Source organism: Microtus pennsylvanicus, chromosome 7, assembly GCF_037038515.1.
Source record: "Microtus pennsylvanicus isolate mMicPen1 chromosome 7, mMicPen1.hap1, whole genome shotgun sequence".
Lineage (NCBI taxonomy): Eukaryota > Metazoa > Chordata > Mammalia > Rodentia > Cricetidae > Microtus > Microtus pennsylvanicus.
In genome coordinates this window covers 14,584,770-14,611,921 of record NC_134585.1, presented here as the reverse complement: position 1 = coordinate 14,611,921, position 27,152 = coordinate 14,584,770, and the positions used below count along the sequence as shown (strand labels likewise).

At 46.3% G+C, this 27,152-nt stretch overlaps 1 protein-coding gene across 3 annotated transcripts in view; it reads right to left on the bottom strand.

Moving 5' to 3' along the window:
- Window positions 1-810: 810 nt before the first annotated feature.
- Window positions 811-27,152, bottom strand: part of Bicc1 (BicC family RNA binding protein 1) — a 217,433-nt gene continuing 191,091 nt past the window's right edge. The window contains exons 10-22 of one of the 3 annotated variants that reach the window (XM_075980004.1): window positions 26,669-26,855; window positions 24,884-25,045; window positions 23,761-23,957; window positions 23,507-23,639; window positions 22,577-22,733; window positions 20,681-20,843; window positions 18,273-18,312; window positions 17,744-17,898; window positions 13,436-13,592; window positions 9,535-9,695; window positions 8,149-8,248; window positions 5,652-5,730; window positions 3,193-3,304 (exon numbers count right to left, since the gene is read on the bottom strand). In XM_075980004.1, the coding sequence (XP_075836119.1) occupies window positions 5,675-5,730; window positions 8,149-8,248; window positions 9,535-9,695; window positions 13,436-13,592; window positions 17,744-17,898; window positions 18,273-18,312; window positions 20,681-20,843; window positions 22,577-22,733; window positions 23,507-23,639; window positions 23,761-23,957; window positions 24,884-25,045; window positions 26,669-26,855 (1,668 nt within the window). In that variant the 3' untranslated portion in view covers window positions 3,193-3,304; window positions 5,652-5,674. Of the gene's footprint in view, window positions 3,305-5,651; window positions 5,731-8,148; window positions 8,249-9,534; window positions 9,696-13,435; window positions 13,593-17,743; window positions 17,899-18,272; window positions 18,313-20,680; window positions 20,844-22,576; window positions 22,734-23,506; window positions 23,640-23,760; window positions 23,958-24,883; window positions 25,046-26,668; window positions 26,856-27,152 lie in introns of all 3 variants that reach the window. The other 2 variants (XM_075980001.1, XM_075980002.1) reach the window with 2 other exon arrangements.

Genomic DNA, 27,152 nt, shown 5'->3' with positions numbered 1-27,152 from the left:
ACAGGGAATTGTACTCAGGTTATAAGGCTTGGTAGCAGACACCTTTACCCACTGAGCCATCTTGCCAGCCCAAGGAGTTCTGTTTCACTCACTACTCGTCCCAGAGTGTGGAATGCCACAAATATAACTTATACAAGGAATTCTATATGCATCAAAAATGGGTGGATGGTGATTTGTTCATTGAGTCACCTATAAGATTTCAATCATCCAAGGAATCCCCTTGTTCTCCAGATAATTACCAAGAGATGCGGCCATAAACAATCCATGTGGAGATACTTCTGAGAACATAAGGGTGGAAGATTAGGGTCTCGTAAATATTTAGCCACAGTTCAGGATGAGTAACAGGGTTCCAATCTCAGTTTGAGAAGGAGTCTGGTTGGACTCTCCAGTCGTGGCACCAGACACCATCCACTGACTGGTTTAACAGTCTCTGTGAGGGAACCACAGCCAGAGGCTCCTACCAAGCATGGATCCTTTGCTGATGGACGAGTTTGTCAAAGCAGTCATTCACTTGCGTCTTTATTCAAGAAAGACAGTGATTAAAAAACAAACCTAGTCTAATGGTACTCTTTCTGTATGTGCCAATGGCTGGAGACAGAAAAAATGACCCATCACTAGTCTCGAAATCAGTGGCTACACAAGTTCCTTGGCTTCCTGTTGGGGAAATGAGAGGGGATGTGGACTCAGCTCTGCTGAGGGGACATAGTCACACTCTGTTGGAAACGGCCCCTCCCTGTCCTTGCACTCTGAACACAGGGACAGGTGCGGCGCTTATGCGGCAAGATTTTAAAGAAGAAGACACATTCCATGTAGACAGCAATACAAAGGAGTTATATAAATTTATTTCGCATGTAACGATTGGTTTAGAAAAAAATCCCCACTTTCAATGTTCATCCCATCTCTCAGGTTTTTTTTTTAAAAAAGTGATAAAAGGATAAAAATTCCCCACAAAATACAATCTGTGTTGCTCATATTTACAGATTACCAGTCATGAGTAAGGCCAGATTGGTTAAAAGTTACCATTACTTCGAATAACCCAAATATTTTGTGTATGGCAGAATACCTGCAAGTCTCTATGCTCTTGGCTGCATCCAGAGAAAGGGAGAAAAACCTTCCAGTGTTTTTAATTATTTTTCTTTTTAGCCTCCCTATGGAATCAAGTTGAAGTGGGCAGTTTCCCTTTGGTGTAAAATCAAAGCACTGTGTATCCAGCCTAAACCAGCTTCACACTGAAATTCTGTTCCCTCTTCTTCCCTTAGTAAATGCATGGCAGAGTCCACAACGACCTCCAATGATTAGGGTTTTTTTTTTTCCAATTAAAGAAATAACAGAATTTAGAGAACTGAGCAGTCTGCCGAGATGGTGAGGTGGATATGTGATAAGCCTCGGGCAGCCATCTGGGCACAGGGGCACAGGGTGGCCACGCCACACTCACACAGAGAGTGATTCCATTCTGTACCCTTCGGCGGTTATGGCTGAGGTGAGGGCCAGGTAGATGATACTGCTGTGACAGACTCTTTGTCATGCCTCCAGGGGGCCGAAGTTTTCCAGCTGAAAACCTCTCTCTGGGTCAAGATTCCTTCGATTCTTCAGCGATCAGGAATAAGCCTTGGAAAACCGCTGGGCAGGGATTTCGTACCTCGCATCTGTAGATACCCTGCTGAGTACACACAGTCCTCCAACATCTCTACCTAGAGCGGGTGGGAGCAGTCTGTGTCACACAGAAAGCCTTCACACACTAAACATAGACACATCATGAAAGGTACCTGGTGACACACCCTATGGGGAAGTGTTCTGAAAGATGTCTACACTTGGTAAGACTACCGTTCTGAAGGGAGAAAGGCACGGGAGTGGTTTTCTTCCTTGGACGGAAAACCTTCATAAATCTGCAAAGACAGAAAACAATGTCGCCCGGTCTCTTGGACTTTCACAGTATAAGATTGTTATGATATATCCAGCCCCTTAGAAAACCTTTCTCTCCCCTTTCAGAATCCAGCTCTCGGAGAAGCTGTCGCCCTGGGGCTTTCCTCTGTTCCCAACTGATCCAAGCTGACTTCAAGTGGACTGGAAGGCACTTTGAAGACCATCCCAGGACCCACAGGGGATGGAATTACTGGGTAAGGAGGGGCCTCTTCTCTTCATAGTGGCAGCAGAGCTGTCTCGTCAAATGGTTACTTGTCTTTTTTTTTTTTTAAATAAAGTGACAACCTAGGGCTCCAGTTATGAATGCAGCTCATTCTCTACCATAAATCTCTAGAAAATATCAATTTCATCGGTCATCTACTGTATGCTTATAATATCTAAAAATAAAAGTTTGATATAAATAAATGTCCTTTAGTGGCAGTATACTAAAAGACCAGCCCCTTGGCCTTTGAGACAACCATCAAGATCATTTTTAGCAATACAGATAGCAGCTAACTATGACAACTGCAAAGAGCTGGTATTGCAAAGTCCATTTGGTCTGTCTTTTGTACCTGGCCAGTGAACTGCAGTCATGGCCAACGATTCCCAAGATGCTGACGCAAATGGACAGAATTTGGTCCATAGCCAAGTGGCTCACATTCCCCAAGAGCATAGAAAACTCTGCACGGAACCCACTAATGTCCAGTACCATTGCAAATAAACAATGGAGGGAGCCAGAAACACGTGTACCAATAGCAGAGACACAGAGCTGAGAGACAGATCCACAGGACGAGCAACTAGACCATGTAAAGTGCTGGAAGACCTCAGTCATTAAAGCAAAAAATTATACTTTGATTATTTTTTCTTCAAATCCCCAAACATCAAGACAGTTCAAGCAAACAAAATTCTAAGTTTTCTGGCATCCCATATGTCAAATTCGCCTTCATTTTAGCTAAGGGGGAAAAAAAATCAGTGCATATATAGGAAAATAGGAAGAAACAAAGCTCTACCCTCATTTAGCAAATTCTGTCCAATTGCAAGTTTAAAAAGCTTCCTTTCCACTTTGGTGCTTTGAGGCAACATGAGAACATGAGACTTATCTCCTGTCTTCCTTTCTTTTTTCTTTTCCATGAAGTACAGGTGCGAAGTCAACGCTTTGGTCCTGATCCCAGATAGCCAGAGTGCCAAGGACGGACGGGCGCAGTGAAGACTGTCCACAGGTCATGTCCATCTCTGCAGAGAGCAGGTGAGTGGGCGTCCAGAAGGTACCGCTACCAACGGCCACTGACGCTGGCAATGTCTGAGTGATACTGGCGGGGCAGCCTCCCACTGGCTCCGCCTTCCAGGAAGGAGGTGCATGCATTCGGAGGTTCAAAAAGTTTTCTTCGGCTTTTACTTAGCTCTAGGAAGAGAAATGAAAGAGAGAAAGAACCGTCTGTTAGCTTGTCAGTGGAGAAGTGTCCTGGAGAAGGGGAGCACTTCAGAACTCAGAGAATGGTGGCAGTGGGAATTGGGAAAGCCACAATTGGTGGACGGCGGGAGGTAGACTCTCAGTTAATAGCAGGCATTTCTAAACGTTTCCTAGCCTACTATATGAGAGGCACTTACTGCTCACCTAGAGAACTGGGGCAAACCATGTTTACTGTAGTTTGTACAATGCTCAGGGCAGTGTCATTCCCCAAATTCCCTAGCCATATCAGACAGGTTTGCTAGGCCAAGGGTCAGAAGCACGGGGCACAATAGATGCTGGCATGAGAAGATATATTACCAGTGGCGATTACAGTAGCTGGGAGCACGGCTTAGTGGTCCAACGGGGGTGAGGCCCTAGGATCAAATCTCAACAAAGCACACATACAAACACATGCATACACACATGCACTCTTCCTCCATGACAAACACAGGAAACGCTAAAGTAGGCAAGACAGACATGGAGAGAGACTCCCATGTCTGAAGACTTCACAGGGGAGAATGAAGCTCTACACCAAGCCTGGGCTTCTTGAAGGCCAACCAGTTTCTGAAACTTATCCACATGCAAAAACTTTGTACAGAAACATCAACTTAGTAAAGATCTTATCCGCTAAGAAAGTTAATACTTAAAAACAATACTGAAATCTTAATTGTCTGGGGAAGAAAAATAAAACACCCTACTTTAATTTCAAAGAATCCTGAGTGCTTAGAAAATATAGCTAGTGATTTTTACAGTACAGAATCAAACGGAAAGGCAAGCAGCTAGCTAACCGACAGATGATGTGTGCTAGGCATCCACCCTGTCTGATGGACCCTGGCACCACCACAAACTCTCTAGGAAGAGATGCATGGGGAACCCTGAGACAGGAAGTTAGGATTCCTCATAAGCACCAACTGGAAATCTCTCCAATTTGCTCAACTTTCAATAATCAGAAGGGCGTAAAACTGACCTGCCTGAGTCCGTGTTCAGGAGACTCAGGCAGGAGATGCAACACCTTAGGCTTATACAGAGCTCAGTTTAGTACCACCCCTCCCCCACATACCCCCATTGCCTTTGGAATCCTGCAGTCACACTGTGAGCCATGCGAGCCCTGGCAAGTCTAAGGATGAGAAGGTGAGCCACGTGGGTGAGTACCACCAGAGAGTCAGCCACGCTCGTGTCTGCTGAGTAGCGGACAGTAAGTCAGCCAGCAGACCCTTACGTTCACAGGAGTGTTTTCAGAATGGGAATCAAGGCAACCTTGGAGGTACTTCTCTTTTGTTAACACACTGTTCTCAGAGACATGAAAACACTGATGCATTAAAGGGATGGTGGCAGGTACTTTAGAATTACTTTGTTTTGCTCAAGTCTTCCCTAAGGGACAGATAACACAAGTAGTCTCTATTTTATAGACAAGGAAACTGATTTTTTTTTTAGAAGTTGATATCACCTGCTGGCACCCTGATGAAATGCAGAGTTGAGCCTCATCTGCCTGAGGCTAAAGGTTCACCAAGCACTGGGTTTTCATGACCATAGATAAAAAAGGCCCTGTGGCCATGAGAATGCCACCGGAGACATTACCACTTCAGGCAGGACCAGTGACAGAGAATTAGTTTGTACTGAAGCGCATCGAATCCATTTCTGAATTGTAAGACTAGTTTGCAATCTGAAGAGGTGTAAGGCGTCTCTAGGAACAAGGCACAGGCTGACACACATGGCATGGCTGCTGTTTCGCTACAGACACTGACATCCTTTCTAAAATGCTGCACCACCGTGTCTTCTTTTAAAAACCCACAAACACGGAACTTCATATTTCAGACGAAGGAGGAACTGAATGTTCCTAAAGGCAGACTTATAGAGGACCATCTCTGGTCTCCACTCTTTCTCACAGCCAAAAGGTCCGAGTCAGGAGTTTGCTCCCACGTTACAAAGAAGGAAAAGTAAGGGTTGGGGCAGAGCACTCTTCCCCAGCACAGGAGACAGTGCAATGAGTCAGTGAAAATCACGAGGCCACTGAAGCAATTTTCAGTGATTATTTTTAAAAAGGTCCCATCAGCTAGCCATCTGAAAGAATACAATGAGCACGAGAGGGATCAGGCCGTCCACAAAGGTGCTGTTTCTTTCTGAAGGACTGAACATGCATGCAAGGCTCAGAAACAAAACCACGCCCGAGAGAGGCTGTCAAGGCAAGTCCTACTGCAAACATTTAAGGGTCTTGCATGAGATTAAAAAGCAAACTCCTTCCTCAAGTCGTCTCTCTTGTCTCAGAAAACCTAAGGGGATAGTTTCAGAAAATACCAACCTTTTTCTTTGAAATTCCAAGGTTCACACAATCCTGGCAGCTCTCAGGATCTTGTTGCGGATCTGAACAGAGTCACAAACTAAAAGAATAGGTCGGGAGATGTTAGATCTACCTGAGGCTGTGGCAGCAGGCTTGTCAACAGGATGCTAGCGTGCCTCGCTGAGTCTGTCCAGCTAGCTAACCAGTTACTAAACTAGTCTCAGCAATCTCCTGACTTAAAAAAAATTAAATTTATTCTCGGACATATCTCTACATCTCAAATTCATTCCCTACAATATTAAAATGCAAGCTTTCTGCCCCAAGATAAAACCTCATACCAAAAGAACAATTCCAAGGATAAATGTAGCCATCTGCACCGTTTGGCAATGGAGACATCTAACCAGAAGACAAGCATGAGTCTGGGCTGCCCTGCCAGGCTGCATCTCTCTGGAGTGAAATGTTGGGAGTCTTTGTTATCAAGCAGGCTGAATTTGGAGAAGCAACTTTTGATGAAGCGTTTTTTTTTACGATAACATCACTTGCAGAGAAAATGATGTATTAGGTTCCAACAAGTGCACTGGGCAGAGAAAGGCAAACCTTCCTCGATGTCATCAAAGGCCCCATGATGTGCAGAGCAGTTTCACAAGGTACCCGATTCCGTTTAAAGGCATGGGAACCCGTGAGCCTGTCGGGAGAGCTGTGTCTCCAGAATACATGCTGACCTCAGAAGAACGGAAGATGTCAATTGAAAAAAATAACGAGTCTTGAAAGCCCATGTCTCACTCCCCATCCTCCCAATCAGAGATTGAGGTATTGCTGTACTCCAAAGGAAAGCTTCCTGATGATCCACTTACAGCCTGTGAAGATGTTTGGGAGCCACCCCTTGTGACTGAATGTTCACAGGACTTGGAACCACATCACAAAGGAAAAACTTGGTTTTCCTTACACCGCTACCACTATTCCGTGAAGGCGAGTGAAAGGCTATAGTGTGTCAGGGTAGATACTTTCCTGTAGAGAAGCGCTAGCCTGTATTAGTAAGTGTGTGACTTCGTCAAATGCCAATACTCAATCTCGCTTGACAATCAACGAAATGCTAACGTCAGAGTCTGAGAATAACCCTGTGTGGATAGGCTCTAGGGTAAAGAGAGAACAAAACAATCTTATTACCAAAGACGGCAGAAAGAACAAACGAGGGTGTGAACCAGCCTGCTAAGAGTCTCCATCAAGCCCGCTGATGTCTTTCACGGAAGGATAGGTCTCAGAAATGGAAGGGGACCCACACAATCACCACTAGCGTCTACATTCATAACAAGCCAAAACCAAGAGAGATTTGGAAACTCACCCAGGAACCAACGACTTGGCTCAGCGGGATTCAACCTCCTCTCTGAATCCACTGTTCCCCTCACATAGAGTGGGATAAGATCAAGACTCATCAGGAATGACACATCCACCTGAACACTGTTAATACAGGCTGGTGGAGGCCCTGGGGTAGAGTCCTGAAGCATCGAGGGACAGGTGCTATGTGGAGGAGTCTAAGACTCCACTCCAAACCACCCACGCTGATGTCTCTCCTGGTTGAAGGCACCTGTGCACATATCTGCTTTAGACAAAGATTTCCCCCGAGGAGGTGGATCAGGTACTACAATCCACTGCTAAATGAAATGGGCAAACCCTGAGGTTTCCAATCGTATTTTCAACTATGAACAGCGAACGCTGTCTAGAAAGGATATCCACCAGCTAGATGCAATCACTCGCCTTGCACAGGTCCGGCCTGCAAAGTCACAGTCCCCCATCAGAGAATGCTTGCTTTCTGCCTTTAGTGTCACTGTCTTTCCAAGAGGCAGGCACACATAAATGTGACATTCAAGAACACTGCCAGCAAGACGTCCATGGTCCTCTTTCTCTGAACATTGTTGTGTACTGACCTATGTGTGCACCGCCCCAATTCATCACCTGCATGGCACCCCAATGAGTACATAGAGTACTCACTAAAGGAATATGCACCAGACCACCAAGAAGGCAGACTAGGGATGTAGATACTATTTTTCTTCCATTTGTGACTCAAATTCTACTCAAAACCTTAGAAAAATCAAAAGGCATTAAGTCTGATAAGCACCGCCAAGAAACAGCACGAATGCTCTTTTCCTCTTAGTGGGATGAACCTAGAACCTAGGACATACACACTGGAACACGGCTGTCAATCAAGCAGTTATTCACAAACTCAGAAACTTGTGTATCACAGCTGCTCACCCATTCTCATGCTCTGCATGGGGCGATTCTGGCTACATCTTTCTGAGAAAGTCTAGTACAGGGAGCAATATTGCCAAGGAAGGCTTTGGTTAAGTGTCTTGATTAGGTAGTAGGGTGTTCTCAGCGTTGGCAAAACGACCCCCGCTGCATCATATCCAGCATGGCATCAGAGGAGTAAGTAGCTGATGGGCAGAACCAGGCCCACATGCGGAGACCCCTGGCAGAGGGCTTTCAGATTTTAAAATATGACTTTAACATATCTACTCACCTGAGATGGCCAGCAGCATTTTCCTCCTGGCACCAAAGGTCGTAATTCCCAGCTCCTTCAGATCCTGATCTGTGAGGGTGAGGAACGTCTGGAGATCAATCTGTGGAAAAGAGAAACAAGCTGTAGCCAGTATGAAGTATGTGTGGGGCGTGTGTGAAGTGTGTGTGGAGTGTGTGTCTTTGCTACTGTGGAATCGACCCATCATTGCATTGATTCATTAACCTTATCTACTTCCTAAAATCAATGGTGGTGGCACCAACCCAAGGGCTGGACATTAGGAAACAGGTGGTAGGGGCTAGAGAGATGGCTCAGCAGTGAAGAACACTGGTTGCTCTTCCAAAGGACCCTGGTTCAATTCCCAGCACCCACATGGAGGCTCACGAGTGCCCATAACTCCAGTCCTAGGATATCTGATGTCCAGTTCTGTCCCTCATGGGCTTTGTATACACATGGTACACAGACATACATTCAGGAAAACATTCATACACAGTAAACAAAATCTCAAGGAGAAAGAAAGAAAGAGAAAGAAAGAGAAAGATTCGTAAATTGAAAGCAACTATTAACAGGAGACAGACTAAGCCAGCAACTTAATACCAACGAGATAAATTTAGCTCTGAGTATCTTGGCAGCTATGGCCAAAACAAAACAACAAAAATACTGCACCACATTTGTGAACTGATGAAAAGAAGGATATGAATCAAGACTGTTAGCTTCAGTTATAAGAAGAAATCAAAGTGTACACAAAATGTTAGCTTCCATTGTGTTGTATACAACCATGTGAAAGAATCAAGTCCCCAGTTCAATGAACTCAACAGACTATCTCAAAAATGGCACAGAACCGCCCACATAAGAGCACAGCTGTGCCTCGGCCACACAAAATGGAAGAAAACAGTTCAGGTGCAGGGCTCTTATTTTGAAGGTAGCCTGCAGTACTCGAAAGGAACAGCAATGAAGTCAGATCCTAGCTGTCCCATCACTAACACTGGGCATTTGTGACAGGCCATAATGTTCCCTGCAAGCTGCTGTAAACATCATACATGGCTGCAGAGGTGAATAAGGACCTGCAGGCTCAATGACGATTTCAGAGGAGCTATGACCCCAAGGTTCCCCTACATCAACACTCCAGTGTGCTCTCTCAGCTAAAGTGGTGAAGGACGGTTGGGGTCCTTTTCTGCAGACCCCACTTTCTACTTCTCTGCTTTTTCACACTATACTAAACTAAATAAGAAACAAGATGACATTTTTCTTCAGCAGCTAGAACAAGCTGGGACTTGACTAAATGCCCAGGGAAAGGACAACGGCAGGTCAACGTGGCTTCCTTCTGGAGGTCATCACACCCACGACCCAAACAAAGATGCCCAGGAAAGAAGATGCAGGCTGGCCCACCTCTTGCTGCTGGAAGACGTCGGTGTATTTGCCCAGACCCAGCTTGCTGAAAAGCTCGGGGAGGTCAGAGCCTTTGAAGCAGCTGTTCAGGTTGCAGCCATTGCTTCCTGTCAGCGAGGAAATGCAGTCCATGTAGTTGCTGCTGCTGAGATAATGCTCTCCTGGAGGGCAAAGGAGAGACAGTCAAGGCCACAGGGAATGCGGTTTAATTAAAAGCCTTAATCACCAAGTATTTCAGATTTCATTGTTCGGTGGAACAGAGCACCGGCTGCGGAAGCACAGTAATCCGTCACCGTCACTGCGGGATCAGCTTTTCACCGAGGAAACACTGTTTATTGCTGTCAGGAAGCTCCTGCCATTCCGTGGTTACAGAAAGTTAGCACCAGCCGCTCGGTAGCTAATAAGCATTCATTGTGCCCCCCCCCCCCCCGAGCATTGGCTCTTTACAGCTAATGTGATAGAAATCAAATGAAGAGCTGGAGAGGAAGCCTGGGACACAGTAAAGGTACAGGAAGTTCTAACAGGCCCAGGTTCCCCTCTGGATGGCAGGGTGGCTCTCCGCCTCCTGACCTGGGCCTCCTTTGTGTAGGGTAATCGTGCAACCGTACAGTACACACACCTCTTAGCCTTGAAGGCCACAGAGGGTATCAAGTCTGTCAAACTGGGTGCTTCTGAAATGAGTAAGATCCGCAGCAATGATGCTGAGGTGTACATGGCCATGCTGCCTCTTGCCTGTGTGGCTATCCGTCCTCTCACAGCAAGGATGTTGCCTTAAAAGGGATTATTTCTAGCAAGTGGAAGAGACAACGCTCCTCCAGGCCAGGCAGGCAGCTCCATGCAGATCACTTTCTCCCCTTTCCATAGGCAAATTGAGACACTCTCTGCTTATCTTAAAGGCAAGGAATTGGCTAGTAACATTTCTTTTTCAAACAGGTATATTCTTATGGGAAGAAGAGGAAGGGACCCCAAACTCGCCCCTAAAATAACATCCTTGGACTATTACTTACAAGTAAGATAGAAGCGCCCCGAAATCATCAAAGCAGACTACGTCAAGGTTTGGTGATACAAAACCATGTGTTGGGAGCCCTTCAGCGTGCCCGCTGGCCTCCCGTGAGCAGACATCAACTGCAGGTTGATGGTGTAAATTGCTGTCCAAATGATGAACTTACCTCCTGCTAGACAAAGGGGAACTACCAAAATCTACGGTTGAGCCACTGCTATAAAAGGGAAGCCCAGAGAAGGAGGAGACTTTGAGACTAAGACCCAGGGTATAAAGGAAAAGTGGCTAAGCCTGTGCTCTTCAAAACGGCAGCCATTGGGAGCCTGAGATGAGGTGAGTGGGAAGTCAAATGTTGGATGAGTACAATATACATTCTAAACCTGGACCAAGTAGAACATAGTAGTAAACATTTAAAACACATTTGAAAATAAAACCCCCTGTGGGAAACGTTTACAATGGCCCTTAACTTCATGTTGACTAGTGACATGTTTGTGTTAACTGTCAATAGTTTCTAAGTCTTCTTTTTTTAAAATTGATTTTTACTGAGCATTTTTCTCTGATCCCCTCCCTGCTTCTCCCTTCTCCCCTTTAACCCTCCCACAAGATCCCCATGTTCTGAATTTACTCAGGAGATCGTGTCTTTTTCTACTTTCTACTTCCCATGTAGATTAGATCTATATATGTCTCTCTTAGGGTCCTCATTGTTGTCTAAGTTCTCTGGGATTGTGGTTTGTAGGCTGATTTTCTTTGCTTTATGTTTAAAAACCATCTATGAGTGAGTACATGTGATAATTGTCTTTCTGGGTCTGGGTTACCTCACTCAAAATAATGTTTTCTAGCTCCATCCTTTTTCCTGCAAAATTCAAGATGTCATTTTTTTCTGCTGTGTAGTACTCCATTGTGTAAATATACCACATGTTCCTTATCCATTTTTCGGTCAAGGGGCATTTAGGTTATTTCCAGATTCTGAGTATGACAAAAAAAAAAAAAAGCTGCTATGAACATAGTTGAGCACATGTCATTGTGGCACGATTGAGAATCCTTTGGATATATACCCAAAAGTGGTATTGTTGGGTCTTGAGGAAGGTTGTTTCCTAATTTTCTGAGAAATCACCACACTGACATCCAAAGGGCCTGTACCAGCTTTCACTCCCACCAGCAGTGCAGGAGTGTTCCCTTTTCCCCCACAACCTCTCCAGCATAAGTTGTCATCAGTGTTTTGGATCTTGGCCATTCTTACAGGTGTAAGATGGAATCTCAGAGTTGTTTTGATTTGCATTTCTCTGATGACTAAGGATGTTGAACATTTCCTTAAGGGTCTTTTAGTCATTTTAGATTCCTCTGTTGAGACTTTTCTTTTTAGGTCTGTACTCCATTTTTTTTATTTAATTATGTGTTCTTTTGGTGACCAATTTCTGGGACCTCTGAGGGAGTAAGCAGGTCCTGTCTAAGCCTTCTTTTAAACCCCACCCCAACTCTTACAAAATCCTCGTAAAAGTCAAATTATTGGGCTTCTTTAATCACCCTGTCTCTCTTTCACAATCTCGTCTTAGTCTAGTTTTTAGTCCAACAACGTAGTATAGTTGGTTTAAGTTATCTGCAGGAAACGAGAAATGCGAGCAAAACCAACTTACACTGGGCTACAGGTCAAACACCTACTCCCCCCCCCCCGCCCCAAGGCCTGTGTGGAACCGTAGCCCACCTCTGGGTTGACTGTCGGACCAACATCATGCCTGGATCCTAACGGACTACACTGTGCATGTTTAGAAGATCAGACGGTAGCTGATGGGAGTTTCCAGCTACAACTCACGGTTCCTAGGGAGAGGGGTTGCTCTCACTCTCTGATTTGGATTTGGTTAATAGTGCAGCTAGTCTTCAAGCTGGACACGCCTGACAACACAGCCACCTTGACTAACCATAGCCATAGGCCACAGGTAAGACCCACTGCCCTCATCTGCAGGGCCTTCAGACCATTCATGCTGCATGTGTGCAATTCCAAATTTGGCAAGAACCCTGAATAAAAAGGCATTATTAACAAACTTCATGGCCACTGTGCAATCTTTGGTCTAGCTGTCCATTTCTACCATCCAGAGGAGCCGACATCCTTACAGATATGACACCCTGCTTGGCCTCAGCCACATTAGCTCTGGCAGAATGCCAATGATTTAAAGTGATTTCTTTGTTTAGGTTAATCCATCTTGCCTAAACAAGACCTGCGTAATGACAATACCAGTTGATGTGCCAACGTGGATGGGGAAAATCTCCTAAGACCCCACCCTACAGACAATCAATGGCTGTTGAGAAAGGGAGATAGGGGGCCATGGGGGGAACTGGAGGAGGAGGGATACAGGTAAAAATGATGTAAATACAGTATGCATGAATAAAATTCTCAAATTAAAAAACTTTAAGCTAAAAATCCTGGAGTTTCACCTTTAATAGCTAGCGTTTCTTCAGTTGTCAAATATGCTACCTTGAGAATATCTTACTCAACTGCCTTCACAAGTTCCTATCTCTTCCTTGTTACTTGGAGGGGTGTGTGTGTGTGTGCACGCACACGTGTTCTTCACTCCACAGATGCCTACAGAACATGTAGCTGCTAGGTGCCAGGCACAGCCTGACACACAGTACTCAATAAGCATTCACCAGGTATTACTGACTCGCAGAACTAAAATTCTACAAGGTAGGTCACAGGAGTAAATGATGGCACTTGGGGATGCAAGCGCTAGAGCATCCTCCTTGTACAAAAGGCAGTGGGAGGAGCCAGGAAAGCTTTGGGAAGAGGCGACTCCTCATACTAAGCACCTCATGTCTCAGGAGCGAGCTGCCTGCGCCTCACCACCTCACACTAAGCAAGGGCATCTAAGCTGACGCCTGAATGTGGGAACAGAAATCAAAACTCACTTGACTTGTTCTGTTTGCGCTTGGGGCTGCCAATGGGTGCCGCAAATTCACCGTGACCCATGGGTCCTATTCCATTCCGGTCTCGCCAGTTATCGGATTCACTTCCACTTGCCAGATGCTCACGACTGCTGGACCTCGAGAGGGACAAGGAGGAGCCCTGTAAAGAGGCCAAGCCAGAGAAGGAAGAGTTCAACATGGTGGGCTTCTTGGAGTGGGAGGAGAAATGATACCATGCTATATCATGCAATGCCCTTCTGCCGCATACTAGGGCACGCTCATTCTCTGGCATGTACCAAGGATGAGCACTGACAGACAGCGAGTCCTCACCAAGGGGACCTGACTGCAGGTGGCCCAGAGAGCTCTAGAAGGTGCCAGTGCAAAGAAAGTTTCAAAATGTCATGGTGAGCTCATCCCTGTTTTAGGAAACAGAAAGACACCCCCACACACACACACACACACATGCTCATACAAAAAGGACATGGGAATGGTGGGGTTGCAGGGAGAGCCAATGTTCTTAGAAAGATGCCTGCACCTATCCTAACACCCAGTGTGGGGAGACAGAACTGGCTTCCCCTGGCACTACCCTCCCCCAAACGAGGACGTAATCTCTCCAGCCAGTTACAAATACCTATGACAACATGCTCTTTGAAGTTCTCCAAGTTTAAAGATAACTTAGGACAACTCAAAACCTGCCTGAATGTACACTGATTCTTTTTGTTTACGTGTCCACAGCACTACGGCACCCTGGCTTTGGACTCAAGGTTCAGGCACAGACTTCTCCTGTGCAGATTCATCTTCACTGCTAATTCTAAGAAAACTCGCATCACACTTACCTGTGGCTCATGCAGCCCATTCACGGCTAGGATGGCCTCCCTTAAACACTTGCAACTAGCAGCCAGACACCTTAGTCCTGAGGTTTTCTACTTCCTCCCCACGTCCTCTGCGACCTCCTTCTTCTGTCCCATCCTAAATGGCAGGCTAGCCATAGGCCTGGTCTTTGACACCCACCCCCTCTGTTTTCCTGTGTTTTGTCACCAAATGGGTTCAATCCTCTGTGAAGTCCTTAGTGTGCAAGGACTCTGGCTGCTTGTATGCCTGCATTGAGATCCCTGTGGAACTTCAAGATGGTAAGGCTGCAAATCTAATGCCGATTACAGTTATTTGAGCACGTCCCTCTCTGAATGGCCCTTTCCACCAGCCACTCAAACCTCTGTCTCCACCCACTTGGCCACTCTGGTGCAACTCTGACAGCCCCCCTGTGTAATCCAGCACATAAAACAAGCCTGGCATTTTTAAGTGCCAATCAGAGTAGTCCATGCCTCCAGTCTTGAACTTTGGCTGTTCAGAGGCAGGGGTGTTTCCTAATTTCCCATGATTCCCCTCTAGTCTTGGACTGAGGTGTACCAGAATCAGCCTTCATCTTCAATGCCTTCTGCCCCGAGACCTGTCCAGTGAATTCTGCTGTTACAATGATCAAGCCATTTATTCCTTGGACTCAATGCTCTTTCCCAAGATCCTCCTGAGATTGGCCCTATTTTGTTACCTACATTTCCTGGCATGGCTCTCATCTGTTCCTAAGGTCAAAGCAATCTCTGAGCACGGACTAGGAATTTTATTACCCACTGCCTTCTTGACGCATTGTCTTCCTCCCACCAGAAGGCAGGCCTGTCCCCAAAGCAGCACACTTAGAATGTGCAATCTGATACACAGGACTGTCTCAGGGATGCTGTCATCAATCCATTCATGCATGCCATGCATACCTCCCTCCCTCGCTCTCTCATTCTCGCAATAGAAACCGTCTCTATTGTTCTATAGAGCCTTCCCCACATTCTTCATCACCGAAGCCAGCCTCAATCCTTACACACCTTCCTGTCTTAGTCCTTCTGAGGCATGGCAGAGAAGACAAGAGGCTTGCCTGCCCAGGGAGCCCCTGCCACAGAGAATTCATGAATGCTGTATATGGACCCTCTACCTCTACAGAGAAAGACCTGGTTCCAAGGCAAGCACAGAACACTACTCCTGAGGAAAGCCAGAGCATACCCTTGCCAGCATTCAGAGAGGCAGTGGAGGGAGGCAGATGACATGGAGCTTCCCCGGGCTCTTGTCTCACTGTTACTGCCTGCCCCCACCTTCCGGCATGAGTCACGGAGGTGGAGCAGGCTAGCCCAAGCCAACCAAAGCAATAAAGACATAGGAGAGGCTTGACAGAGGCCCAATACATTTCTACTCAGAAAGTTTGTCTGTCTGACCCTGGGTAAGAGCAACAGGATGGGGGGGGGATTTTACGACCCATGTTTGTTTTAGCCAAAAACTTCCTTAATGTTTCAGCACTAAATACCCCTTATAGCAGTGTTTCCTTGGGGGATTGGAATCAGCCATGGCTCATATCCAAAACACCTATCTCAGCTCGTCTTCACTTTGTATCCTTACCAAATGAGATCTCAGAGAGCTTAACAAAACGGTCCTTCTTCTAAGTGATTAAAATCATGTATGTTTGTGTGTGTCCGTGCCAGGTCTATATACATCAATTGCACATCATCTTTTCCTTTGTGCCCCTTGAGTTACAACATTACGGAGATGTTCCAGAATATTCGGTAAAAATGAACCCCAGTCTTTTCTCTCACATCTACTGGCCCCTATCACGACAAAGACACATCCACTCTGGAGTCTCTCTTCCTACTACACATTTGTGGGGATTATATAAATTTCTACATGAAAATGCACCATATAAGCCACAAAGAATGAAGTGAATCCACTAAGACCTTAAGTGTCCACCTAGCACTTGGAAAGCATTACCTTGCATACGAAAAGCAAAACAGCTTGAATGTGCAGTTACTTCCTCCAAGGAGGAACACCACACCTTGGTTTTCCTACGGATAACGTTCTCCTGCAGAACTAACAGCAGTGTCCTAGGATTACTAGGTACCCAACAATACAACGCAAAAGAGATGCACGCTGATAAGCATAAAGGCTCACCAAATCTATCCGTGAGACCGGGTGGGGTTTTTCAGCCCCACAAACTCTGCCTGCACCTGACTAATGTCAGGCTCCAAGCGGGGAACCGAGGGGCATTTCTATAGCTAAATGTCTCATTTCAGAAACTACTGAATGGCAGTCCACAGCTCCACGCCTTCCTCTGCCCAAAGCGAAGGCAAGGGAGGTGGACCACTGCCTGCAGGGTGCAGGGCCAAGTCTTGGCTTTAGCTTAATTCTTCTGCTAACAAAAGTCAATGCTCCTTCCTCTGCGAGCTCCAGCAGCCTGAGGGGAAGTGGACACCTACAGCCTAAAAACACCGCATAATGGTCCCCACATACCGGCAGCCTAAGGTTACTTTAATCTTAAATACAGCCTGCCAGGTGGCTACTGCAACCCTGACAATGGAATTCACGGGCGACTATTCAATAGTGTTTTCTTCTTGGCTTGCTCAAGAGAGATAAAGGCAATTTTTTAAAAAGCATTTGCTTTTGCCTTGCATCCATCAACAATCTTACTACAATAAATAAATAAATAAATAAAAACCCACGCCAAAAAGGCAGAGAAAAGGAACTCCTTCTACAAATACTACTAACAATTCTGAAGCCCTCCGCCAGCACACTTGCAGCCTGATGGAGGCTGACCACGCTAGGCTTAATCACGCTCATCTACCCAGCATGTTTCTGTGCAAGCTGCCCGGACCCCCACACCCTAAGACCAAAGCCTGACATTCTCAGATGGACAGGGTCTGCTCAGAGTCATGTGAAGCCTGGCCCTTGGGAGGATGGAGTTCTGGCCCTTCCTCTGCTTGCAAAGAACACAAGATTCCACTCTCACGGTGGAGCTGTGCGGCCAACATCTGGGAAACATAAGGATGTTGGAACGGTTGCTTGAGATGCTTCCTCCTGCGTCCCTGGCACATCTCAACATACTGAAGTTGACTCAGATTTGAAACTCTGTTTTTGCTGAATATCTGCCTTTTCCCCTACGGTAGCTTTGCTGGCGATACTCTCGGACAAAGAGACTCTTTGTAAGTTTTTAGGAAGCACTGCAGCTGCCTTTTGCTTGACCTTGGCCCTACTCTATCGTGGATCTGGTATACTCCTTCATCCAACAAAAACTTGCTCCCAAAATATAAATTCCCATCATACGTATAGATGAATAACGTCAAGGGGAGAGAAAAAAAATCTAATATGAAAGCTCATCCATTTTCCACAAGCTCACAGACAGAAAGGGAGCCAAGCCAATCGGTCCCTATGGCCATAAAGAGGCAGGGACAGCAGGGAGCCAGCTGTTCTTCTGTGGAAGGGATAGACAGGAGGAGAACTATGCACCTCGTAGGCGGTCGTCATCGTGGGCTTGTAGGACACGTGGTTGGCTCGTCTCAGTTCCTTGATGGTTTCGGCAGGCATGGACTTGGAGAACCCCAGGCCACTCCAGGTATTTGTAGGCGTTCTGACCTCAGTCACTACTGGCTTCTTTAGCATCGCTTTAGAATGCAGAATATAAGAGAGACTGTTTGTTTATGTGCTTAATGCAATTCTTAAATAAAGTTACTGATGGTGCGCAGGGTTTCTTCAACACATGAAAAAGTTGTAACTCAATGTTATTTCTTAACATGCAATGCCTCAGAATAAAACATTTTATCCAATAAAAAGTAAATGAGGAAAAGCTGCGGGACTCCTTACTTATGCTCGTGTATTTCACAAAAATACATTTTTATTTCGACAGAATCTGTGTAGTATGAACTCAAACATTTTGGGTTTTTGTTTTATAAGCATCCAGTTTTTCAAATCACCTGGACTGCATGAAAATGAGGGTGTGCTGAAGGCCAGAAAGGGGAAGCAGTCCTGTGTCACTTACCTTTGGTGGCTAATAGCTTCTTCTGCTCATAGTCAAAGGCCTGAAAAGGAAATCCGGAAAAAAAAACAGCTTTGTTACCAGTCCCAGAGCATCCTGCCAATACTTGTGAATCAGCCTCAGACATTGGCTAAGCTCTACATCATGATACCACACATCTACAGCCCATACGTGATGAATTTAAACACTCCTTCCAAAGAAACTTGGAATAATCTACTACTTTTATCTAATTTGATGTCAATGGCAAAGATTAGAATTTTCCTACCAAAATGAAACATTCTCGTTTATGAAGAATGTCTTCCACATCAGAACTACTATATGCCAGTGTGACATGAAGACCCTAATAGATGCAGGAGCATCAAAGGAAGATGTCGCACGACGCCCTTGGGCATCTGTTGTCTCTCCTCCAGTCTCAGAATCCTTCTGCACGCAGGTGAACAAGATGAAAACTGGGATAACGTCAAGACAACATACGAGGTCATCAACTACGCTGCTGCAGCCGTGGCTTTTGAAGCTGGCTAACTGCACTCATCTAGCTTCGAACACTAACCATCTGATAGGATCGAACCTAGATACCCTGGTACCGCACAGAGAGGAGGACCACACGTTTGTGCTCCGAACACTGAACAGCTAACTCTGCAGAAACCAGGAGAGATGCCCTTCTGAAGATAGCTATGCCTGCTTGGCTACATCCCGGATGCTAACCTGTTCGCACCACCCCATTCTAAGGAACAGATTAAGACTTGATTCAAAGACCTACCACGAAGATCAAGAACCTACTGGCAAGAAGAGTTCTTTGGTTCTACTCCCAGGAAGACTATACCAGAATATATAAGGTTCTGAGGGAATTACAGCCTGGGACAGATCACGGATGAGGTGGCAAGGAGCTAGCAATAACCTTGGGTCAAGTGATAAACAGCAGCGTCCCAGTGGACACAGTAGCTCTAGGAATATGGCTGTACCTCACTGGTTTTTAGACAACACTGTGTCACGGCATTTGGGGACAGCTTAAACTTGCACTGGAAGTTAAAAAAAAAATCTGTTTTAATTCCCAGGACAAGAGAGGGAAAAACTGAGGAACCACTACTCAAAGCCAGTGTGGGGCTTTGCAAAGAATACAATGAATGCGTCAGAACTCCTCTGGAGACTAAGCAAGCAACAGTCTCTGGAGGACTGACGACGAGAGTTGAGTGAAAAGCTGCTAGAGGGACCACACCCCTAGGGTGGTGAAGAGATGGGCATGGTCTTCAGTGTGTCTCATGCCAAATCTCCCTAACGACTCTCACAGATTTCCTGGTGATTTGGGGGCCAGCTTTCCCCTAATGGCATAAACACATCTAGTTAAAGAGTCACCCATGAGAACATTGTTATCCAACCTACAAGCAAGAACCATGGAATTTGTTCACAGGGACCCAAAGCTGGCGGGGAAGAGGATGGCAGCCATCAGACGCACAAACCCGCAAGGGTCATAAAAGGAACTTGGTAGTTTCTTTTTTAGGACTGATGCATTATGGGAGCTATGAGTCCTATCCACTTCAAGACTCAAAAATGTTCAAATGAAAAGGATTTAAAAAAAAAATAAAACCAGGAGTATTGAATCATACTTTGGGATAAAAACAGTGTCACTTAGTTCCATGAATTAATGAAACCTAGTAGTTCTTTTTGTTTTTTTGTTGCTGTGTTTTGTTTTTGTTTCTAGGGTTTTGTGAAGTTTTTCGAGGTGGTGGAGATGAAGAAAGCAATAAGGCATTATAGGATGGATGTTCTTTCCCAGTAACGCTGGTGCAGGAAGTAAAAAGTGTAGGTGTGTGCGACCCCTCAAAGCACTAAGTCCTTGCCTCTCACCCACATCTACATGAAGATCAGACTCCAATTCTCTGCTCAGGAAGCTGCCCCAAGTCACGCTATGAACATGGTAATATGCCAGGGCTGAGGAAGCTGAAGCCATCACCAACACCCAAACCACACCACTGTCACCATTTTGCATAGTCCTCCGAAGAATTCACATTCCACACTCGCTCTTTCCATAGCCATTTTGAGCACCAAGTTGACTATCTGTATTTCCAAGCCAGAAGAATGAGATCTACTTCTCTAAGAGAAACGTCATCTCTTACATGTCTATAAAGCTTGAGGTGACCGCTAACACAGACGACCCTTTTACTAGTTTCAAGAGTCACTTTTACTTCGTCTAAATCCTGCACTTAGTTCTTAATTTTCATATAAAATCCAAACTTCTGCTTATCTATTTGAGTTTCACACCGACCAGGATGCAGGAGAACAGGCTAGCATCTGTGCACCTCACGAACACTCCCTGCTTCTTGCATGTCCTGCCCAGCGCCCTGCCCTTGCATGACTGCTGTTGCAGAGCCTGCATTACCGCAGCGCCTTTATTACTACAGCACCTGCATTACCTGCATGTGGACATACGGTGGCTGCGAGGCCAGGCGGGCCCTCTCCGAGTTCTGCTGGGCAGCTGCCCTCTCAGCTGCGCGCTCGCTCCCTGGCGCCTTCTTGTCAGCGAGGGGACTTTCTGCGGCACTCAGTTCAGGGTCTGAGAGCAATCTGTCAGTGCTGCTGTGAGAGAGAGTCGGGAGTTCACTGTTCCACCTGGCATACTGACAGGCCGCACGTGTCCCCTGTGCACGGTCACTGTGTGTGCTTTGGCCATCACCTGCATACATCTGTCATCTCATTCCACCCTCAGAGCAATGTCATGACACAGCAACGCTGAGACAAAGGTGATGCTGTCACCCCAATGGATGACATGGAAGGAGCTTGTCCAGGGTCACTGCCCTAGGGTGCTTCTGGGTTTTGAACCAGAGTTGAAACTGTTTTGCAAAAATAGGTACCACTATTGAAACTCATGGTATTCTACTTGTGGTCTACAGGGCACAGAGGTACAGAAAAGATTTCTGATGTTTGTACATCAAGCAGACACCAGGGATTCATGCAAAGTTTGAGCGCAGAATGATAAGTCTGAAGGTAGACAGACGACAGCTATCACATGTGACATGCATGTGATACTGATTATGAAGGAAAGTAAAATAATATTCTCCAACGCTTAGTTAGGGAATGAGCAGAGTATCACGTGGTGCTTATAGTGGACAATACACCAGAGTGAGAGTCCATGGTGCATCAGGATGTACCTCAAGCCAAAAACGTGATGTTTTGTTCAGTTACAACCAATCACCTATCCTGGTCCCAGGTCAGAAGTTAAGACAGGAGCAATACGCTCTGCTTGACAGATGCTGCCAGAGGCTTCTTGAGGACATGGGAACTAGAAATGAAGGTATTTTTCAAGTTCACTAGGGCCAAGGGCCAGGACAGCAGCAACTCAGACGGCAGAGCTGGTGAAAGGGAAGGGACCCGGGATCACATCACTAGGACTGCTGGAGCCACAGCGCCACAGGGAGAGTCAGCAGCGCTAAATAAAGGGCAGGCCACACTGGTGGGAGCAGGTGGGGGAGTGCGGGAAGCCAGAGCCTCATCCAGGATGGAGAAAAGGAGAAGGTTCAAAAGGCGCTAGAGACAAAGATTCAACAGAGAGCCGGAAGCAGAGCGCTTGAGGAACATACACCCGAGAATGCCTATCTGGGGGAATTAGTGCCCACAAATGACAAACAGGTAGAGCAGAACGGGGTGGAATGCGTCCAGTTTATGAAATAAAGTGGCTTTGGTAAGCAATGCAGGAAGCAAGGAGATATATATGTTAATCTTTCCGTAAAGCTACTCCTAAAGACAGCCAAGAACTAAGAAGATGGAAGAGAAAAATCAACTAGTTGGGCAAGTTTTTCCCGAGAGAGAACGAAGAAAAATAAAAGGCAATCTAAAGATGCCTCAATTCTAAACACTGCCTAAGGAGGAGTTCCTGCTAATAAAACTCATGGGCTGATCAAAAAGTTTAAGTTTGCATGTTCTGCACTGGAGAGAAGGGAGCCACAGCTTGAGAGCCCCTGCCAACACCAGCCGAGGTGGGGTCACTGCTGGAAACTGTCTAAGGCAGGAACAGAGCCTGAAAATTCCCCCCTCCTCATTGCCGGAGAGCACAGAATGTCTCTGAGGTTCTGAGGACTGTTTTAAGGATGCAGCTAGAAACCCGGTGACTCAATGAGAGGTGGGGAAAGACTATAAAGAGGGACAAGGGTGAAAACAGGTCATTCATTGAGTTTTTAAAATATAATTGTAAGAGGGAATTTTTGGAAATGCCCACGATGAAATCTAACCCAACTTGGGTTAGAGTCTTAACCACTGAGCTCAAAGTCAGTTCTTCCTCCACCATTTCCTCCCAGCAAGGTGAGCATACATACTGTAGGTGTGAGTTCTTCGTGCCTTGTAGGAGCTCAACCGTCTGCCGCTTGGCACAGGAGACCTTGGAGGGACCCAGCATCTGCTTCAAGTCGCCAGCATTCCCAGAATGGGAAGGACTTCGAGGCATGCCCACTTCAACGAAGGCATCATTGCAGCCTGTAGGGAAAGGAGAAGAACCAAAATGTCACCTTACATCGGCCATGGAGGGAAGCGAAAACCCTTCTCTGTGGAGAGCCAACTCCAGAATCCTAATTGCGCTCTCACCTGCAGAGAGAGCACACCTCGGCAAGCTCAGGCTATCACCAGAACGCAACCTGAAGTAAAGACCCTGGTGTTTCCTGGAGATTGTTTGGAATACGCGAAATATACATTTACCTAGGAACATTAGTAGGGCCCATGCGTTCCATGAAGGCTGTTGGGACTAAAGGAGGTATGTATTTACATATGAACATTAGGGGGACCCTCATGTTTCCCAGCTTCCTTCCCCTCACCATGTAGTTTTTTCCCTTTTCCACTACTTGGGTCGACAAAGCATTGGGCACCCTAGACAAGTCTACCACTGAGCTATATCCTAAACCCCAAATTTAGTCAGTGCTGGGAACTGAGCCCAGGGCCTTACACATGCTAGGTATATGCTCTTCCAATAAACGACACTCCCAACTCATGTTTCCTCAAGATTGTTAGGGGGTGAGCTTGTATGACATTTTCCCGTTACACGACAATGGAAGAGTGGTATTTCTGTGGGAAACGCCTTTCAGGCCATTCTTTTATCATGGTCTTTGGAACTGCACGCAAGACATTGACTCTTCACAGCTGAGGTAGAGTATTGGTTAATGAAACCAACTCAGAACCCCTGCAGACTCCCCCCACAACCCAGAGTGGCGGGGGGTCCCTTTATCCAAGCTACAAGTCAGTCTGAAAACTACAACCTTCCACAGAGTTTGTCTTGGGAGAAGCCTGCTCTGGCCCAGCTGTCTGCATGGATGGATCACCGTGACTGGCACTCAGCACTTTTTCCCCAAGCGATGAAGTGGACAGTGCCCCGTATTTCATGTTCTGAGGCTGAAATCATAAATAAGATAAAAACATGATTTAGAAATAACTTGTGGACACAAAAATAGGTTTCCAGCAGCTCCTCTCTTGCCAAAAGCATAGACCACCCCGCCTCACGGAAGGGCATTACCTGCACATGTCCATTTAAAGAGGCAGAGATGGTCTTGCCTTCTGTCTGCATGCTGTTGATATGGACATCAACGGGAGTCAGGCCAGGTGGGGGAGATGGGGCTGTGTGTCCGTAGGTGGGCACGCCAGATAGCAAGATATTGGTTAACGTGGCCTGGGCAGTAGATGGAATCATAAGGTGTGGTATAGCAGAAAAGCCTGTGGTGGTTCAGGAAGACGGTGTTAGACAGGGAACAACCTTGAAGTGACTGTTCCATTTGAGAACAAGAAGAAACTTTCTTTCCTGTGACTTCATAATAACTTCACATCTCTGTAAATGGATTTAACATTGCTATAAACATCATAAATGGGGGCTAGAGAGACGACTCAGTGGTTAAGAGGTCATGAGTTCAATTCCCAGCACCCACATTGTGGCTCACAACCATCTATAATAGGATGTGATGCTCTCTTCTGGGCTGCAGACACACATGTAGGCAGAATACAATATACATAATGAACAAATCTTTTTTTAAAAAAAAATCATAAACAGAGGCTGGTGAGTGGGTAAGTAAGGGCCCTGGATTCCGTGTTTGATGACCTGAGTTTGATACCTGGGACCCACATGCTGCAAGTTGTCCTTTGACCTCCCCGTGTGCACCTTGGCACGTGCACACACACAAATAAGTGACTATTTTCTTTAAAGAAAAACAATGTTAAAATGAGGTACCACTCCCAACCTTATTTGTTCCAGCCCCTCACAGCACTGGGGAAGAGAGCAGGGAGGCTGAACCTGGGTCCCTGACTCAGAAATAGCTCCTCCGGGCAGAGCTGTTTGCAACGCTCAGTTTGTAACCTTCCTGGGCTTCGGCCATTGTGCCCTGAGCATCTGTCTGCTTTTCCTAACCTGTTTATCGCCTGTGCGGATGATGTGTTGCTCGCATGAAAAGCTCTTGGCTTTTCTGAGCCTCATTTTAACTAATTTACACAGCGGGAGACTTCCTTTGGGCTAGAGCATGCTTTGCATGGTGATTTCCACTCGAAGAAATGGAATTCTTTGTAAATACTGTTTTTTGTGGGTTTTTTTTAATACTGTTTTTTTTTTCCTAAGACAGCACACCTCTTGGTCATCCTTAAGTGACACTCACCTGTGGCATTTGCAGTGTTAGCGATTGAGGGTGCCCACAGTGTAGGGCTCGGGGTGCCAGAACTTGAACTTTGCAAAGGACTAACTGAACTGTTGAGAGCGTTCAGGAGTGAGTTTGGGGTTGTTGAAGTGTTGAGCGACAAGGTGGTGGGCCCCAATAGACCTGGAAGGAGTGAAAAGTCAAATCAACACACCTAAGTCCAAGATTCTGAAATAGGAGCAGCATTTATATTGTCCTTTGGAATGAGCACTTTCTAATCTGCCAAACACAGGTGACAGGTTTTCTTTCAAAAACGTTACTTCAGATATTCCTGTGAGAATGTCTCTTTTCACAAGTCCAACGTAGGAATTTGCTCACGCTCAAATAGACAATAGACGCCACAAGAATGGAAGACAGATGTGTCCAAACGAACACAGCAGTCAGGTGCACAGAGGACTACTAGACTCAAGCCTGCTGACAAGCCTGGATGGACAAACCCCTGTTGGAGAGGAAGCCCTATTTTATTTCTCCAAGTCACTCACTTGTTATTGGCTTCCCAACAAATCCCTTTCCGAGCATTCACACCTGGCCGTGTGGAGGGACGCCTTTCCTGCGGTAGACTGGCTGTCTGGTACTCAGCAGAGAGGAGGCACTGCCAGATGGTGCTCTGCACGTCTGAGCACACGCTGACTTCTTTGGGCTCCAATCCAACAACTAACACTTGCCTAGGAAACGTGCCGGCTTTGATTTATGCTTCAAGTATCCCATGTTCGCTGTAACTGACGAGATTCTCTCGTGGGAATCTGGGATCGCTAAGCTAAACCTGTTCACTTTTACGTGTTCCTGGAAGTTCACAGGTGCTGGTGTTACCGGAGATGGGAGGTTGAGAGACCCTCTCCTCCACTCAGAGACTCTGCCTCTTCACCTGGTTGCTCAACTAGAACACAATGGAGTGGGCTCCCTCCCGCTAAGTTCTCCGGCATGCCCTGGTCCACAGCTTCACTGTGCAGCTGGGCTGTGTGGTGGCAATAGCCTTGGTTGGCCAAGAGCCTGCATTACTGTAGTGGTGTTCAAGTATGGCAGTTTGGAGCCCCAACGAGTTATGTACGTAATCATTACTTCTTTCAGTGTTGGGGACTGAACGTAGATCTTCGTATGTGTGCTCTATCATTGAGCTATAACACAGCTCATCATACTACATATTTTAAAGTGAAAAGAAATAAATTTAAACGATGTGCTGATTTATTTTTCCTGCCTCAAGACCAGCAAAGATTCTGCTTTCCTAACAACCTAAGCCTTGTGAGCGGCGTAAGCTAGCTTGCTCTCCTTAGTGGCCTTGGGTTTATCAAGCCTAACCCTGGGGGTGGGTTCAGGGGCTCTCCCCTCCCCTTCTCCAGCCGCCCTCCAGATTTGCAATTACTTTTTGGAACAAACTGGATAATCTTTATCTCTAGGGAGGGAGGGCAATACTGCAAAAGCCAGAGAGAGCAAACACACACACATCAGAGTGAGCCTGCTCCCTTCAATCCGGTGGCATTCTTAATTTAGAAGAACAAACACAGCCACGGAAAATAAGAACAGTCAGCCTGTGATTATTTATGCCAGCACAGGGAGAATCTGGGCAGCCCAAATCCACAGAGCCGAACAACAACAACAAAAAAAAAACCAAGACTATGAATCAGGTCCTGTTGCTCTTCACCCCGCCCTGAGGCTCCGAGAAGAAAACAGCATTTAGACACAGCACAACGGGTAGAAAGAAAGGGAAGCAGATAAGCATTTCCCCAGTGGTAATAATAAACTTTATACCTAGTCCAGTGAGTCCAAGGCCTGCCGAAGCTAAGATATCCAGGCTGGGACATGCCAGGCCGGCAGGGCACGATGCTGGGGATAGACTGGTTGCTATGGAGACCCCACTGCTTTCAAGTCCGAGGAGACATTTCCTTGCTTCATACATATTTAAGGCATTTCGCTCAACACTTTTCACAATCACAGACTATGAAAACACATAATGGGGGGAAAAAGGTGACACTGGGGTAGTATACAATGAATGGAGGGGTAATGAAAATGCAAATGAGGAGCCCACAGGAGGGCGAATACCACCTTCAATCAGCCTCTGCCTCTGCCACTCTTGGCAAAGCTGCAAACCGTTAGTTACCACCTACTGTGCATGTACTGTTGCAGGCAGCACCCCCTGCTGTGTGTGTGTGCACTGTTGCAGGCAGCACCCCCTGCTGTGTGTGTGTGTGTGCACTGTTGCAGGCAGCACCCCCCTGCTGTGTGTGTGTGCACG